Raw genomic sequence first — 19,087 nt, forward strand, 5'->3', positions numbered from 1 at the left:
CTAGATTGTCCCTAAAATAACTTCAAAACTGTCCGTCAACTACAGGCAGACACCTTTTGAAGATAAAGGCATTCATGGTTTTATAATTAGAATATCTATTTTTAAACAGGCTTTGTTTAACGTGTCTCTAAATAAATCTTTTAATATATTTCTTACCGTAGTGCATGTAGCAGTTTCCTTTCGTCGGGTCTAGCTGAATAGCTCTCAGGTAATATCTCTCCGCTTCTGTTTTCTGCCCCTTAAAAAGCAAAAAGCAACTCAAGTCATTATAAATGATGGATGAACATGAGTTTTTTGAGAGGTTTTTGTTACATCCTTGATTATTCCACTTATACAACATAACCTGAACACTGCAGGCCTGAAAGAAAGCATACTGAAATAAATGAACTTCGGGGTAAATCAATACTGCCAAACACTTGTTCATTCATAAGCTCCTCTTTTCCCATCAAATTAATTCTTTTTAGCTGTAAAGACAGCTCTGAAATCTAATATACATATTAAAGATTAAAACGAAGGGTTAAAAACATAAACCTTAAAAAAAAAGCTAAACCTACTTTCAGCTGCTCCCGTATTCACAAGGGTTCACCACAGTAGGTAGCGCAACATGTTTTATTTGGCACACTTTTTATACCAGATGCCTTTCCTGACGCAAACCCAAAGGGATTTGCATCTCCTCCCAGGATGGAACAGGTAAGCTAGGCAAATGGTGAATGTTTAAACCACAACACTATTGTTTTGACATGGTTTAAAATGGTATAGATTATGCTGACCACCCACAGTACATATTATATAACACACAATATGTATAGCTGGGCCTGAGCATGTATTTCTTTGCATCTGAAAAACTGTAGTGCATCAGCAGGCCTCATTTGAGTCAGAGCAACCCAACTTCTTCGTATCTGCAGAAAAGAGACGCTATTAAAAAACACAGCCGCACAATCTCTCATGCCAAACCGTTAGAGGAAAAACCTCCAAGGTGTTGGTGTGGGCGCATCTGTGTGCAGACTCTATTGCCTCTGTTCACGAGGCTGAATTTCTCCATCTCTTTTGTTTCACACGTCAGCGCCGATTGCTTCTATATTGCCAGCGGACTTGTCATGCAACAAGAAATGACAGGGCAGGGCTCATTAGGCTTGCTTCATTAGCTTCTCCCAGTGCCGCCAATCGCTCTGAATGACCGAATATCAGGCATAGATGGCTTATTTCACATTTTCTTTGGCTCCATACTCTTTACATTCAATTAAACCTTTTCCCTAAACATCCATCAGAAAGTACAGTGGTTCAGTCCATTTAGGTAGAAGCAAATCATCATTTAGCAGATTTATGGACGGGTTCAGGTCAGTGGAAAAAGGATGATTTTCAAACAACTATCAAAAGGATATTCCGTGATTTGTAGCGGAGTAAAAGGTTAGTTTAGGTGCTTCTACGTACTTTATTGTGCGGTCTTCCACGGTGCGAAACCATAGTTAGAATTAGCGCCGAATTATCTAAATATACGGCTGAGATTAAAGTCATAAGTCTCATGGTGTTGAATGACCACAAATTTCCTTAATGCACACCACACCACTCTGACTCCAGCAAGATACGTCTGACAGACAAGGAGGCCTGTAATATAGTGGAAAGAGTACACTAGCGGCTTTGGAGTTGCACTTGTTATTTGCTCACGGATGTGGACGTGTGCGAGACTATCAGGTTCTGCCTCTTATTTTGTGGATTTACACATGTAGCTTTTTTGTGGGCAACTTTGAAAGCTGAAATGTGGTCGCTTTCGAGCTAAAATATTCCACGTTTCAAAGAAAAACAGTGCAGGCTGGGGTGAACCACAGTACAAGGCTCGAGTTTGACCTTTCCTTCCCCTGTCTGTATTGTCGATTGACTCTAGCAGGATGGCCAGAAATGTAGCCGATGGAGTGATTCAATAAGGAAGGGGAGTAATTGAATAATAAGCCCATCCACTGGCCTATTGTCCCGAGCCCATCCAATCTCATGTTTCTTAAGCCCTCTAGTAGTGGAGGTGGCCTCGTGGTGAGTGCATAGATCTGGAGCCTCTTGAGCATAAGGGAGCAGAGCAGATGTCCGGCCACCCTCGGTGACTCTAATGTGAACCTACTTAAGGTGTGTATGCGTATGCTGCATATCTTTAAATCTTTCAGCAAAGACGGGGAACTGGTCAGAGGTAAGGTTTAAAGCCCTTAGGGTTTGCAGCTGCCAGTGTGCACATAACGGTTTTGTAACTTCAGTTCGGTTGTGTTTGTATTCAGCACCCTAAGGCGTGGAAGGAGAGAGGTCAGCGTCGTTAAAAAAGGTTACGCAGGAAACACAGTTTGTCTCCCAAATCTAAACTTGACTCAGCTGCTCACACATCTGTCACATGCATGTGTATTTGTTTTTGTTTAATGGAATGGGAGAGGTGGAGGAAGTACAGGAAGTGACAGGAAGTTTAACATTTAGAAGTGTGTGAGTAAAGTGTCCTTGAATGTCTTCTAACACTCCCATGAATATACAGGCACATGTAATGAAAGACAGAAAAAAAAAGAAACATGGTTTATCAGGGTCATCCAATCACAGAGGGATCGCTCTCATCCACACCAGAAAAACTACCTGCTTCCCTGACCTTCAGATGTCAGCCATGTATTTACCCTGCTCCAACACAGCAGTTTGTTGGCATCAGTCCTGGATCAGGATCATCCTAAGGTCACCCAAAATCTATTTAACATTTCTGCCTTCAGTTTTTTTTTCTTTCACACTGTGTGGAAAGTGTGTGAAAAGTGTGAAAGTTCTGTCCAACTAGTAGCTGCAAGGGTCACACACAATGAATTCATGCATTTGAATCCACCCTTGCCTTTCATACTCAGAAAGCCCATATGTAATAACAGTTATCACAGCTCTTCAGTCTCTGCAGGGAAATCAATAGGATGGGTTCGCCTTGCTCCAGTGCCCCATAAGTTGCTCTATATACATTATTCATCATTCCACTGTGCCACTCCAGGTCCCATTTAATTACACTCTGCCACATAGTTAACCACTGCAGTCATTACTAAGATAATGCTTTGTCTTCAGCTTCTTTCTGTGTGAGTGTGTGTGTGTGTGTGTCTGTAAGGGAACATACAATGATGGATAGCAGTTTTCCATAAGTGAGGTGGGCAGGGATGTGGTCAGGCTTGACCCTGAGGGACTCTCTGTACCAGTGGCCTGCTTCCTCCAGCCTGTTCAGCCTCATGTAGGCTTCTCCTGAAAGGAGAGAGGAGAATGGAAAATATCAATAATTAAAGGAACTTGTTTTGTGTTTTTTTAGCATATGCATTTTAAGATTTTTTTTTATTAAAAAAAATGTAGGTGGTGCCTAGGTGGTGCCACACTTGGCCACCTTGCCTCCCCAAACACAAAAACATGTGCTAAACTATCTGGCTTAAGCCATATTCACCAACACTCTTAGCTTCCCACTCACCCTGGTGTTTTGACCCTTGTACACTTGCTTGTATTTACACACTTATTTCATCAAGGGGCTTTGCCTTTTTCAGTGAAAATAAGAACCTGTTCTTGATTAAAGTACAAGAAAAAAAACTAAAAAACAACAACATAAATATAATACCATATTTTAGAATTGAGTACAGTGAGGTTCTAGAGGTAAAGATCTCATTCATATTCTCATATTCTTGATTATGAGCCATAGTGTTAGAATCATCCAAAGAAGACTTACTATAAGCTGAGCCTTTGTTATGTGATGGCATGTGCTCATAACAAAAACTCACAATACTAAATTGGAACAGTGACACCCCTGATTTATGGAGGTCAGTTTTGGCTTGGTTCAAGGCTTAAAACATTTTTTAAGCAAGGACGTTCAGAAACATCAATGGGGAAACTGAATGGGCAATCAGTTATTAGATTTGGAGCCTTTACAAAAGTGGGTGAGCACTGTTGCACTCTGTACTATATATTACACTTATAATTGTTCTTACTCTTTTTTTCTCTTTTATTTCAGCATTTCATTTTTCCAGTCAGTTTTTGTAGCTCCTACAATATTAATCTATTTAAGGGTGCTTATTTTATCCTATTTGATTCTTCTCCTCTTTTTTGTCTTTTTAGTCTTCTTTAAGGTGCTTTTAATCTATAATTAATTGCATTGTTTTTATTACATTTATTCTGACTTGTTATTAGCTCGTCAGTCATCTGTGAAGCTCTTTGAACTTCATCTAACAGCAGAACTTGCTGGAAGTCTAACTGATTAATTTATTCATGGATGTTAACTCTGCGCTGTCTGGATCTCCCTATCTGAGATAAACAGATAATGATGTAATGCTGCTTCTCATTATAATGGCTCGCTGTAATAGGTCATTTGAGCAACCCCATGCTGACTGAAGTGACCACAATGTAGATATATCTGAAATTTCGCTGAAAGGACAAAAGCTGGTTATAAAAACTCAGAGATGTTGTTGGATGTGAGGGCATGCTCTTGGCCCCTAGAGTAAGAAGATAGGCTGATGACATATACTCAGTATCCCCTCCCATTACACTAATCCAAACACTCTTCCTTAATTCCTCTCTCCACCTGACTAAACACAAATCTTATTTTCCTTCAGCCTGCCTGTCAAAGGAATTTATGCAGACATCTCCCTGCAATCTCAACTATGTCATCGGGATGAGTTTACAATAATGTAATTAGTGTTACAATAACAAAGAGGGGGATGTGACTCGTTCCACAGATGAGCTTCACTTCTCCTCAAGAGGACACAAAGTGTGTGCACACATCGTTTATGAGTTACAGTGGTGGAATCCAACAGGTGGGGTTCCTCGGCAATGATTAAATGGCAATTTCTTTAACTCACATTTTAAGCTCTCACAAGCCAGAAGGCCAACACTTGAGACGGGAACAATAATGTCAGATTGCACAGCTTTTACGCACATTATTACTGTGTTCTTCACAGCTCATGAATGTGTAATTTTATAGCTCAAATGGTAGCGTTATCTCATCGAGATGCTTATTAACATTTCAGGCAGGAATCATCTTTGTAGTGATTTTTAAAAATAGATTTTTTTTTTTATTACTGTTTAAAACAGATATTATAGATGAAAAAAAGGTAGTCGCTTACCCATCATGTTGAAAAGGCTGTGTGGTGCAAACTGCCTTGGCATTTTCTGCACTGCCTCCTTGAAAATAGACAAGGCCTCCTGTAGAAAGAGAATATTTAATTCAGCTAGTTCAGTTTTCAGTTCGCGTCACCATAATTGTGGCCTTTAACTAAGTAGTTAAATCACAAGTGGCACGGACAAAGTCCTAATGGAAAGCGTTACAAAAATTATTTTGGTCCTTCTCTGTTTATTCATGTTATGAAAGCTGAGATACAAAACAAGTACTTCTCAGCTTCTTCAAATATTCGCTGGGCCCTTTTCCCACAAACGGGACACACTGACCTCCTGCTGGCCCTGTTCATGGAGCAGTTTTCCCAGGTTGTACAGGCAACTGGTGACGGAGTTCTTGTGAGCGTGAGGATCCTTCAAATTCTCATCGGGGATGTCAGCACAAGTAAGGAAGGTGCGTTTGGCCTCTTCCAGGTGGCCCTGGTTCATCAAAATTATTCCTATATTCAAGTAGGCCGCTGTGAGTTCAGAGTGAAGAAAAAGCAGTTTCAATTAAAGGCATGTGAAATGATATAAAATATCTTTTGACATAAATACATTTGTGTTCAGAAGTTTACATACACTCATCATGGAACAGAACGTCATGGTAATTTTAGGGTTTTAATCATTGTTTTTAATTGTTTCTTTCTCCATGTTTAATGACTTTAAAAAACAAGAACTGAGTGAACAAGTCTGAATTTATTTTGGACTTTCTCTAATCACCACAAGTTCAAAACTATACACACAGGCTCAAATGTATGCATACAGCCTCACTAATATATGGTTAAATGTCGCTTAGAAAGTTTGACCTCAACCAGGCGCTTTTGGAATAAATAAACAAGCTTCTGGCAATTTTAGAATTTTCATCACACTTCTCAGCACGATTGCTAGAGGTCATTGAAATTGGTTTGTTTCCTGGCACAGACCAGGCTTTTAAACAAAGAGCACAAATTTTCAATAGAGTTGAGGTCAGGTTTTGGGAAAGCCATTACAGAAGTTAGTCACTCCAAAACCAGTTTTGCTGTGTGTTTGGGATTATTGCCATGTTGGAGCACCCAATTGTGCCCATATTTAAACCATCTATTTGTTGATTTTAAGTGAATTTGAAGAGGTAGTCTTCCTTCTTCATTATTCAATCCACTTTGTGCAGTGTACTGTTACTCCCGTTACCACTGGCAGTAAACAGCCCCGGAGCATGATGCTACCACCACCATGCTTAACAGCTGGTACAGTGTTATTAGTTTGAAAGCCTCACCTTTACTCACCCAAACATCTCTGCTATCATTGTGGACATATAGGTCAATCTGTATCTCATGTGGCCAAAAGGCAGGGGAGTCAAACTCCAGGCCTCGAGGGCCGGTGTCCTGCAGGTTTTCGAAAATCATCTTGGGTCAAGAGAATCAAATGATTACTGTTACCATGCCTCTGGAGAACTTCAAGACATGTTGAGGAGGTCATTTAGCCATTTAAATCAGCTGTTTATGGTTCAAGGACAGATCTAAAACCTGCAGGACACCGGCCCTCGAGGCCTGGAGTTTGAAACCCCTGCCATAAGGCATTTCACTTGTCCATGTGAGCTACAAACTTCAGCCAAACTTAAAGGTGTTGAATTTGAAGCAGAGGATCTTGGAATTAGTAGTGGTATAGTAACACAGACATTTTTCAGTTTGTGTAAATCTCCAATTCCTTCTTAGAGCTTCACTCCTGTTCCTTGGACTTCCCCATTGTTCTGAGTTTTGGTCAATCCAATGAGCACTGTTAAACCAATTCTTTTGTTTATGTTTGCAAACAGAAGCAGCAAGTTGTAGTCAATCATGATCACAAGCAAGAAGTTAATAGGGCTTTAACTCGTCAGGTTAAAAGGCATCGTAGAACCTTTAACACCTCTTATTAAAAGATGGAAATGAGAATGTGCATATATTTGAGCATGTATGTATAGTTTTGATCTTAACGAAAATCCAAAATAAATTCACACTTGTGCAGCCAAAATTCCTGTTTTTTGAGGTCAAATATATATGCTGTACAATTATTCCACCCTGGAAAAAGAACAGTTCAAATAAATAATTATCAACTGTAAATAAAAGAACAATAAACATTAAAAAAAGCTTTAAACAAAGAAAAAAACTTGACGATCAACACAGAAAAACATGATAATACAGCCTAAAGGAGGCAGAACTTGAGGTCAGAGCAGAGAAAAGTAGGACACATAAATAAATACATGCCAAAAAAGAGATAAAGTTAACAATAAAGCTACTCTACTTGGTAGAGTAAAAGCTGGACCCTCATCTAATGTGAACACTCAAGCGCAGGACTGAATTACATTACTTCACTGGCCCTTTACATGTCCATGCAAGAATAACCACCTCAGCAATAAAATTAAAGCGTAATTAACCCAAAAGTCTAATTGATGACAGCTCTTCCCCTCAGGCTGACCGCCTCATAGATCATTTACGAAAATGAGACTCTCCGAGATTTACTTACATGCCAGCGTAGGCCGACTCCCAATGGCAAGTTTGTAATAACGCAGCGCTTCAGAAAAGCGTTCATTCTCCTGCAGAAGCAAACCCCTGGTCCAAGAAAAACGCAAAGATGTGACAAGCTGCAGTACAGTTTCTGTTAACTCTGCATGCAAAGTAAGCTTTAACCTCTCATCAAAGTAATGAGTGGTGAAAGTGGCAGGTTTTGCTTCCCGTATCCCATATACTAATATATAATCCCAATATAGCCAACCATCCATCAAGCTCAGGTAGCGCCTCTGTTTTAAAGAATGCAAAACACCTTTCAGTTTTCCCTTCTCTCTTTGTTTCTTTGCCAGTTTCTTGGCACCCGTAACTTGAGAGGAAACGGAGGAGTGGGAAGGAAAACAGTGTCTGCATGAGAGTTACAGACACGGGTCTGCTATGAGGTTTTGGCATCTGTGACACCTTGTGTTGCAGGATTCTAAGTGTCTTTGTGTTCCCCCAAACCCTGCAAACCATGACTAATCAAATCAGCAGCAGAAGGTACAAAGAGCCACAAGGGACACACAACTCTCTTGCGTCAAGCCATACTCTGTATTTCATTTGCTTCTTCTCCTGTGTTAGATCTATTCTTGTGTGCCCTCTGTAAGTTTTTCCTGCTAGTCACTCTGTGTCTATATGCGCTCTCTTCTCTCTCCTTTCTCTTCCTTTTCCACAGTGATCTAAAGTGATGGATGGTAGGAATCAGAACTTGTTTGTGTCAAGACTATGCAAACACGAGGAGGCGGAACGGGCATCTTTATCACTCACAGGTTATACAGCATGTCAGCCATGTTCCCTCGGTAGTGCAGAGCATTTCTGTATGCCTTCTCTGCCTCCGCCATCTTGCCCTGGTTCTTCAGTACGTTCCCCAAATTTCCCCAGGCTAGAGGAAATGTGCCAGTCAAGAGTTATACAGCAGAAGAAAAAAAAAAAGATGCAGTTAGTGTTCATGTAAAAGCAGTTATTCACGCTAATTTGTCAAAGTAAACTAGTATCACTTGATAAAAACAATTAATTGTACTTCTCATGCTTACTTGTTTATTTAGAGTGCTCTCTTTTTTCATTTAAGTATTCTTAGGCAAGTGTGTAACAATCCTCTAAGCAGTTTTCTGTTATTTTCTCAGGTACCCACAGTGGGTTTCAGATCTCAGCCCAGTTAAAAACATGCATATTAAGTAGAACTGGGTATTGTTTGAGTTTTTAAAAATTTGCTGTACATGCCATTTTTTTCCATCTTTAACAAAACAAGTGAAATGTCTCAAATGTACTAAAATCGTACAGAAACAAATATTAACACAGCACAAAATCCAAGCAGCAAAAATGCATTTGCCAAGCAGAGTTTTTACGTTCTTTGTTCACTTTCATCTTGAGTAGCTAGCAGTATTCATTGATGCTGTGAAACTGCTTCGTTATCTTTGAATGTTACCTGTAGAATAACATGAATGGATGCGTAATGTTCCCCTAATAAAAAAAACTGCTTCATAGCTATAGTAACGGTTGCTGTGGCCAAAAGATTGATAAGCTAGCTTTGAGTTTGTAAAATTAACTAGAGCTTGAATGATTTATCGGCAGGCAGATATTACTATCCAATTTTGCTGACATATGTCTACTGGCATATCTTAATAATAATAAATAACTACACATGAAGATTCTGTTTAAGTTCTACGTGCTGGAAAGAAAACATCGCTATCAGTCCTAAAAATTCCTGTATCAATTGAGCTCTAAAATTTAGTCATTCAAATTTGCTCCTTGTTTTAGGCTGAAGGTAGGAGGATTCCTACTTACATCTAAAGATAGCCAGTGGCCCTCTTACCTTTAGCGGGATTCACATTAATCCCAGACTTGTAGAGGTTTTCCTCATTGCTCCAGTCTTTGTTTCTTTGAACAGTTCTGAGTCCATTCAGCAGTACTAGACCCATACAGAGACACAACAGCACAGCCTTGCAGCCTCTAGTCCTCAGTCTAACAAACGAGGCTCTTGCACAAGCAGCAACAAGCAGACAAAAGCCTATACTGGGAATGTATAGTACTCTCTCTGCAATTACAAAACCCACATAAAAGAATAGGTTAGTGGCTGGGATGAAAGGCAATGAAAGGATGCCCAGTGAAAATAGCACTAGGCTTTCTGTAGGGGGCAGGGGTGTCCGTGGAGGGCAGTGGTGCAGTCCAGCTGAGCCATTTAGGGCGGTTTTTGGAGAGCCATGCTCTGTGTTATGGTTTGCATCAGGAGCGTGGTAACCATTACCATTAGTGATGGATTTCCCATTAGTGACATGGGCCTTCCCATTGGTCTCCTTGACTTTGGAGGTGGGACCACGAAGGCCAAACAAAACCAGAATGCTCATTCCAACATAAAAGGCAACAGTGTGAAGGTTCCTACAGTCGGCCAAGGACCTGACCAAGGGCACGGCATCCATGGACCAATCGAAACTGAGCTTGTCAGGGCAGAGGAGGAGCCAGGCGTTGGCAGCAGGCAGGTGGAGAAACGTTAGCATTCGAGTGAGGAAATGAGGCGAGTCGGCTGCAGGGTTGTCGGAATTGGAGAAGTTTGGAGGTTTATTGCCCATCCAGTAGAGGCGAGCTGACAGCAAGAGTACTCCCCAGGAAGCTAGCATGCCAAGACTCAGCAAAACATTGATGTTCTTTTTCTGAAAAGTAGGGGAAAAAAATGTTAAAGGGAAACACCTAAATCAACATTTAGGTCAAAGCCAAAGGTTTTTGTCTGTGTTCAAGAACACCTGATGCACTTCTTGCTAGAGAGCTATCTAAACGTATATCAGACCTTTTAAAATCAGCCCTCAAGCAAAACATAGTCCTGTTTGTGTTTTTTTAGTCTATATGAATAAGATCCTTTTCTGTGTTATAATAAGTAATAACGTTTCATTATAATTTATAGATATGCACTTGCTTAAATATTATTTAATTTATTATCTTTTCATTCCTACAATACAGAGAAAAAGAAAGTATGTAAAACAGTCCCTGGAATGTTTTTGCCTGGGGTTTAAACCACACTCGTGAACAATTATACTGCAACACTGGCGGACTTCTTAAAGTTAAAATGCACAAAAAGCCAGAAACAACACTATGCAAACTGGTGAAAGACACATTAGGATCTGGAAAGCAGGGCGCTCTCGTTGATGTCAGTTTCAGTGTGAAGCAACAGGATTGTTTATATGATGAAATATTTGCTTCAGATTGAATGTGTCTTACTCAAAGTGGTGAAATATTTTTTGTTTGAAATTCACAACTGGTTTGCCAATAAACTTTTGATGTTCAGAAAGTTATATTAAAGATAACAAGAGAAAATCTCAAAAGTCCAAAATCAAAGAATAGGAAAAAAAATCAACAAACTTCAAAAAATGTCAGTTTATTAGTATTCCACACACACCCCTCAGTTCTGATCTCATTGTAGGCAACTCCAAAGTAAATTTGAAACAGTGGAGGTTTTCTTCCCAACTCTTTCTGCCTGTTGCAGAAAGTGTGACTGGTAATCGGCTTAGGACTCATTGTTCTGATCTATGCTGTTTACATCTCATAAGAGCATTACTTCTATAACATAATCACTATTATTTCTTTCTGTCACGCAGCAACTTTGACCAAACTGCCACACAACTGTTCAGGAACCCATAAAATTTGAACTAAATAGAGTTTGTGTAACCTTTCTAATTTTGCACAGAGCTCTGTTGCTTATTGATAAACCACATGCTTGAAAGGAAGTAGAAAGATGATTTTTTTAAATAAAATAAAATCCTTTCACTGCAATTTGGTTTACAGTTTTTAAGACATGACAAGGTTGCCAGATCACACCCAGCAACCCCCCCATACCACAGAAAGATAAACGAAACAATCCAAACTGCAGTTCTTATAGCCACTTGAGGCTCCAAATGAGAGTTAATCCACTTAAGCTGCTGCTTTGGTCTCTAAATATCTAATGACTAATATCTCAAAATTTTGAGTAACTCAAAATTTCTACATACGAACCCCCCAAAAAATAAAAAAAATAAAATCTTCAGTGGTAAAAACAAGCTTCTGTACCTACCTACCTGTTTGGATTTTCTTAAGATTCAAAATTAGGGGTGTGGATGCTCTAATTAACAGCTGTGCCAACTTGGGCAATTGTTGCTAAAAATCTTTCTGCTAAGCCTCACCTCACCCATTCAAGTCACTCAGCTGAATCTCTGATAGTCAGTGCCTTTCGGAGCAGTTTTAATGGAGTTAATCAAATAATCAAATAATATTTCCTGTTTTGAGGTACAGCCCATTTAAGAAGATTTGAGCCCTTGTTTTAATGATTCATATTCTACTATTTTTCTTAGTCTCTTACGGTGTGTTCACACCGAACGCGATGGACGCGAATAGAGCGTCAGGTTTACATGTAAAGTCAATGGAAAAGCGCGATGACGCGCGATTGTGGGTGCCGCGAAAATTCGGAAGCAGATTTGCGTCGCGAAAACGCCAAAACGCGTGAAACGCGCGTCAGTGTAGCGCGTCTGGCGCGTTTGACTCGCGAATAAAACCACGCGCGTGAGTTTTTGTGTTGCATTTTGTGCATACGCGCGTTTCGCGTCTACCGCTCGAGTTGGAAAAATCTGAACTCCAGCGTCAAATCGCGCCGCGACAACCAATCAGGAGCCTGGTGACGTGGCTCTGACCTAGGTCAAAGGGGCAGATCCAGCCAAAGCCCTTCATTCTTCATTCAGAATGGAGGAAAAGCTTATCAGTGCCGTGGCTAATCACCCGGAGCTATACGATGCTAGCTACTACTTTTACCGAGACAGGAATAAAAAGGACCTAGCTTGGAGACACATAAGTGAGGAGATCGGGCAACCTGGTAAGTTCATTCCTTCTTTTTAATTTTCAGACTGACCCGATGAACCCGCGCAAAAGCTAGCAAGCCCGCCTATTGTCCCGCTATTTTCCCACTGATGTACAAATACCTTTCCGCTAACAAGATAATGCGTTTATTCAGAGGACATCTGCAGGAGAAAGTGGAAGAGCCTCAGGGACACCTATAATAAGGAGAAGAAGACAGAGAAGGAGAAGGGGAGTGGGTCTGCAGCAGGATCGGGGAGAAAATGGAAGTTCTTCACGGTCATGGGGTTTCTGGACCCCTTCCTCACCCCGCGGGAGACAAGCGGTAATATGGTGCGGACCGTGGAGAACTTCTCCCCCGAGGACCAGGGACAGCCCGAAGAGACAGCAGGGGAGTGTCAGTCAGAAGGTATGTTTACATTGAGTTAATGTAGGCAGTTAATTTATGCGTGTTGTCATACAGGAATATATTTTGTTTATTAATAAACAGTATACAGTAGTCCCGCTGTTCATCCGTCACTGCCTCGCCTTTTCGCAGATTTTTTTATTGCACCGTACAGCTTTCAACGACGCGCATTGCATTCTGCAGCCCAAATGACAAATCTCCTCCGTGTCGTGTCTCCTGCGCTTGCCAAACTTATCATGTTTGGTTTTGATAACCATCACGTCCAATAGAAAAAAACAGCACAAAAACACTCATAACTATGACCCTCATTCGGAAATACACACCTGCACCGGGAGCAAAAAAGGCGCACAAAAGTGGCGGCGCAGACGGAGAAAAAGCGCGGCATAATACTTTTACGTTTTAAAATCGACAAAGGTTTTCACTTTGAGAATCAACTTGTGAGAACTGTGACTACTGTTCATGTGCTGCAATAAATGAGAGACCACTGTATATAATAATAAGTATATAAGTATATAATAATATAATATTCTCTATGACTGTTGTTTTCAACCTGTTAACATCTAATATTGTCTTGATAGAGTCAAGTAATCATGCAGCAGAGTCCTCAACTGTCTCTTCTCCTGGCTCTCCAGTCCCTGGTCCCTCAGCTCCTGCTGCTGCACCCACAGGTATGAACATCAAGCACTGACAGCTTTTTACTCGCTTGAATTCCCTTGTGATCACCTTTACTAAATATCTACAACCAATCTGTTTATATCCTGTTTTTTTCAATTTTGAAAATGAAAATCTAGTAGCAGCCTTCTCATTACTTTGTGTTGTTTTGTGCTGTGTTTTACAGGCCCACAGAGGAGGACAGCTCGAAGGCGGGCGAGGGACGGGTCCCAGGACGGTCCATCGGCGGTGGAGCTGGCCATCCTGGAGTCCCTAAAGAGGCCACGCCCGTCTCCAACAGAACATTTCCTCCTCGGCCTTGTTCCTGTTCTGGAGAGCATGCCGCCTCAGACACGAGAATTCGTGAAATTTCAAATTTATAAATTAGTTTTTGAAAACAGCACAGCTGTGTTAAATTTGGAAACATTGGACCCTAATGATCAGTAGTTTTCTGATGAGGCAGCAGCTCTCCAGGGCAGAAACAATGTTCTTATTTTTCTCCTCCTTCTCCCTGAGGCTCTTCCACTCCAAGCTGGGTCCTTTTTATTCCTGTCTCTCTGTAAATAGTTAAATTTCATATATTTATGATAAATGTTTTTGTTAATGAATTTATATATTTTTTCAAATAAACATTTATAATGACAAATGTCTCTGTTCTACTACACAGCAAATATTGGCACCCGACTTGACACAAGTAGAATTTATTTCATATTATACTAATGACAAAACATAATAATACAGTGGGATGCAAAAGTTTGGGCAACATTGTGAAAAGTAATTATTTTCCTGTACAAATTATTGGTTGTCACAATAAAAATTGTCAGTTAAATATATCATATAGGAGACACACACACAGTGATATTTGAGAAGTGAAATGCAGTTTACAGAAAGTGTGGAATAACTTTAAATCAAGCAGGTGCATAAATTTGCGACACAAAAAAAGAGAAATGAAATAAATATTTAGTGTATATCAATGTGTGTGTCTCCTATATGATATATGTAAGTGACATTTTTCATTGTAACAGCGATTCATACAGGAAAATAATGACTTTTAATAAGGTTGCCCAAACTTTTCCACCACACTGTATATAGGAACATAGTGAAGACAAGTTATTTAAGAGAGTAAAAAGAGGTTAGTTTATTTTGGAGTAGAGCTCCATTTATTAAGAAAAATTTAAAAAGACAGGAACACTCTTTAGAGGTTTGTGGATGGCTCTTAAAAGAGCCGTTATGGGGAAGTCACTCGGACTTCAAACAGGCTACTCCTTTGGTTGCCAAGACACAGCTCCCTCCACCGAGAAGTGACCCATGAACTTCTCCCTCACCAGGACAGCCTCTCTGGAGGAGTTGTTTGCTGGCAAGGAACCTGGACAAAATTGTTTAAAATGAGTATTATGTGTACTGCAGTTACAAAATACATTATTGAAATTACAAAATTACAAATTGCAAAACATAAATCTTACATAAAACCTTTTGTAATTATAAGGATAATTACATGATATATATTAGATATAATCTAAAACAGTCTGCGGGGATTATATACAAATATTCAACTATCCCAGAATTAAACCAGGTCTAAATAAAAAGGAGTGAGTATCACTACAAAGGTTAACTCAGTGGTCCTAATGCTACAGTTTGATATCAGCAAACACCGAGCGCATACATTGATATGACACCACAGCCATGCTATCATTCAAACACTGATAACAGCATAAATCGAATTAAATCGGGACTTGATGAGACCTTCTGAGTATCACTAGAAATATTATAAACAGTCGTCTCCGTACCACATTCACTGTTAGCATAGCACATCCATGTTAGCAGTGTATAAATGGATGGTTTAGCATGTATTAGCACAGGTATCAATAAAGGACTACCGTATTAAATACTTTTACTAACCTCAGGCAGATGGACAGGCGCTCTGCAGGTGAGATTGAGCGCCTGTAATTGGTGTCTAGGCGGGCGATTCTGGGACCGACCCGGGGAAGCAGGTCCTCAAACTGGCCGAGTGAAAGACGGTGATGTCGCTGGAATCGGCCGTCATCCAGGCGCAGCTCCTGGAGCAAATGGTGAAACTCACCAAACTGCTCATGCCTCTGGAGGACCTGATGGACCCAGGTACGGCGAGGGCGTCTTTTACGCCGCTGCTCTGCTCTCCACAGTACATAGAGAAGGGAGACTCTCTCTTCAAGCGCTAACTCGACAGCTGCCATCTTGCAAAGATACCGGTCTGGCACAACTTCCTCCCACATCCCTCCCACATTTCCGGTTCACGCGCGTCAAAATATCATATTTTGACGCGCGATGGATTTTTCTTGGACACGCGTTGAGGCGCGAATGTGCACGCGTCAAATTAGGGGCGTTTGGGGCGTTTTTGTTCGCGTCCATCGCGTTCGGTGTGAACACACCGTTAGAGCTCCTTAGCAGTTATCTGTATCCTTCCAATGCAAACCAACTTACACCTTCTTAAAAATGGTCAAGAAATAAACAAAGCATTGATCAAAAACGCCAACAATGAGGCTTCAGCATGCAGTATACACAAATGGCTGATGTTACAGAGGCAATGTCCATCTATAATTTACAGTCTATAATCTCCTTGATTGGTTAACATTTGGTCACAGATTGGTTAAATTACATTTGTTAGGTGAAATCTGAGGGAGCTGTAAGACCAGTGATGCTTTTGAGACCATTTTAATTTGGTTTCCTATCTGTCAGATGTGACGCCAGACTTCCTCAATACCACAATTTGACATGATGCGTTGTGAAATCAATTACTGCTCAAATCTGATTTAGTGGTATGTTTTTGACAAGATTAAGCAAATCTGACTTCATTTCTTATACACTGATTACTCTTCAAAGTCATATAGTGAAAGACTTACTGACACAGACAGTGTGGCGCCACACCAACTAAAAAGTGTTTGTTAGTTATATTACTGTGTACTGAACATGGCATAACACTATGAGTGATGATCACAGAGATGCTGCTAACTTCCTATTTTCTGGGGCCATTTATTATCCAAGCACTGCTGTAATATGAACTCTATTTGAACCTACAGTATCCTGAGGGAATTGAGCTCTCTGTGTGTATACAAGTGCATGTTCACAGTGTTTTTATAATGTGTACTATCACTGCCCAGGACAGGAGGAGCACACATACTTTTGGTCTAGTAGTCATATTATCACCCGTAATGCTTTAATACATCTAAATTTCTACAAGAGCTCATACAACTCATATTGTTGATCAAGTATAGCACAGCTTTGGCTTTTATCTCCAAGTAAGTTTATTCACTATTGTAATCGTTTATACTCCGCTGTATAATCCACGCAATATGAATTGCCATTTCTTACAGCTTCACAATGCACAAAGAGCAAATCAGCCGTGTCATTAATGAACTCTGATGAAATGAGCATGCTCGAGTAAGCTCACACGTGCTCATGTTATCCATAACACGCCCATGCTAGGATTAGAATAAGAGGCTTAGCATCTACCCTGACCTGCTGGCTCCACTTGAACGGTTGATTTCTCCAGATCTAAAAAGGAAAAGCATGGTCTCTTTGGAGAAGTTAGATGAGGCAAGAAGCCTAGTTACACTAGATCAGTTGTCAACTGTAGGATGAAAAAGGACCAGTTTAAGGACTTCAGCATTTAGAGCATTCTGAGAGGCAGGGGGCAAATGAGCGAGGAAAAATTGGATATTGATTCAGATGCCAAAAGGTGGTGCGCAAAGGATAAAATAGAGTGCCTTTTACACAAGTAAAGGTGGGATGTGCTTATTGATGGATGAGACCACACTGAATGTAAAGAGAGGCAACTGACAGAGAAACCTACTTCTGCTCAGTACTGGAAGATTAGCCAATTCCTGTAAGAGAGTCATTTGTGGTATAGCTGAATGGGTTTCATTCTGCTACTCGATGGCTTGTCTATTTCTAAACTGTTCCTTAATTGATTTAACAATCAGCTGCACACACAGACACACACAAGCACACATCTCAAACTGCAGAACGGTGGGGTGCACCGCTAGTTCTACTTTCCAGTGATGCACCACTGCGCCTTCACAAATTCAGAGAGCAAATAACTCTTAACACCACCTTTCGTTAGTGCATTTTAGAGGAAACTGTTTTTTGCTTCAGCAAAGTCAGTTTAACGTCAGCAGAATATTATGTGGCAGCTGAAAACAGATCTCCACTAACCCAACTTTACCCTCTTCACACAAAACAATCAGTCCTTTAACAGATCCAACTTCTAACTGCTATAAAAGTCTGTTTATCTTGTCCACTTAGCAAAGAACTGATCCAAATATTTTAGAGTAAATTGCTATTTTGAGGTCATAGGAGCATGTGTCAGGGGATCTTTGATATTTGCCATTTATCCAATTTTGTTACCATTCCCAAGGTGCTTTTTAACTATGGGCAAGGTGCTCCAGGCATGAGAAGCTAAGGTATAGCACCTTTTCAGACACGTGACACAAACTATTACTCGCTTCATCGGTGTGGTTATTTCACAGAATTCTGTGGCTCACACAAAAGGCGTTTTCCACTTGCAGTGCCATGCACTGTCAACATCAACTGCACTGAAGTACGAGTAAATTGAATGCTTGTTTTGTGTTCCGACTGCATTTCATTGTTAGTTTTCCACTCCCTCGTTTCTACTCTTTTCAAGCGGGCGCACTGTCAAGAGGTTGTCATCTTGCTTTCCAGTTCACATACGTGGAACGTGTGCTTATGTGCCTATTGTGTAGTACATTTTGAGTTTAGGTTTCCAGCCATCCACAGACACGGAAACCACAGCTTAAACCGCATTCTCTCATCTGATGTAAAGCCTTGCAAAATATTTTGGATTAAACCAGGAAGCTAATCTCTACATTATTATATACTCTAAAACTGAATTGTGGGATTGTGAGCATAGCATAGTAGAGCCTGCATTGCATTTAAGCTACTTTTACCTCTCTGTTGTGTAAAGTACAGCATAGCAGACAAATTTACACCCTGGACACTCAAATACAGCAGTGGCCAGTATGCATGGCCGGTATACTGTTTATAGTAAACAGAGTCACACAGCATCAGAGACAGATGGTAGTAAATGGTCACCCTGTGTATTATCTTGGCCTTTAAACTGCTTTCTTGAAAGAGTGTCAGCATTGTTTAAGGCAATACAGGTACTCTTGATGCATGTGAAAGTAAACACAGAAAGTAGTCCACTGGACTATGAGTAATGCACAGGGATCCTTACGAAGCAGGGAGTCGAAACGTAGCAGCAGAATGACTGATGTGAGCATACTGAGAATTTGCCTTCAAATTCATAATCCTGAATGTCCGGGCTAGCTTATAAGTGTAAATATTTAGTTTTTTTAAACCACAAGTTCTTTTGTCTTGAAATAAGACTGCATTGCAAGTCATCTATATCACTGCTTTTCATTGTTATCTGTGGATTCAAGACTCAACAGATCCTGGACTTACCACTGATCTGTTTTTAAAGTTTTGAAGGGGCTTTGTGATTTAAAAAGTTTACCGTTATCAGTCGGAGTGAAATTCCTGGGAACTGGTTCTTACTCTTACTAGCTTTCACAAGATCTGCGTGTATCCACGAATGTCTGGCATA

General features: G+C 40.4%; 1 protein-coding gene and 1 long non-coding RNA gene across 2 annotated transcripts in view; one reads left to right on the top strand and one right to left on the bottom strand.

Moving 5' to 3' along the window:
• LOC102780252 (protein O-mannosyl-transferase TMTC2-like) overlaps nucleotides 1-19,087 on the bottom strand; it is a 68,874-nt gene that overhangs the window by 10,347 nt on the left and 39,440 nt on the right. The window contains exons 3-9 of the mRNA XM_087830270.1: nucleotides 9,433-10,267; nucleotides 8,388-8,502; nucleotides 7,600-7,685; nucleotides 5,413-5,597; nucleotides 5,091-5,169; nucleotides 3,110-3,231; nucleotides 157-238 (exon numbers count right to left, since the gene is read on the bottom strand). Of these exons, the coding sequence (XP_087686396.1) occupies nucleotides 157-238; nucleotides 3,110-3,231; nucleotides 5,091-5,169; nucleotides 5,413-5,597; nucleotides 7,600-7,685; nucleotides 8,388-8,502; nucleotides 9,433-10,267 (1,504 nt within the window). The remainder of the gene's footprint in view (nucleotides 1-156; nucleotides 239-3,109; nucleotides 3,232-5,090; nucleotides 5,170-5,412; nucleotides 5,598-7,599; nucleotides 7,686-8,387; nucleotides 8,503-9,432; nucleotides 10,268-19,087) is intronic.
• LOC148097874 (uncharacterized) lies at nucleotides 13,204-14,134 on the top strand. The gene is made up of 2 exons (XR_015716660.1): nucleotides 13,204-13,505; nucleotides 13,676-14,134. It is a non-coding gene; the product is annotated as an uncharacterized LOC148097874 (long non-coding RNA).

This window comes from Neolamprologus brichardi, chromosome 17, assembly GCF_056152115.1.
Source record: "Neolamprologus brichardi isolate AB-2024 chromosome 17, ASM5615211v1, whole genome shotgun sequence".
Taxonomy (NCBI): domain Eukaryota; kingdom Metazoa; phylum Chordata; class Actinopteri; order Cichliformes; family Cichlidae; genus Neolamprologus; species Neolamprologus brichardi.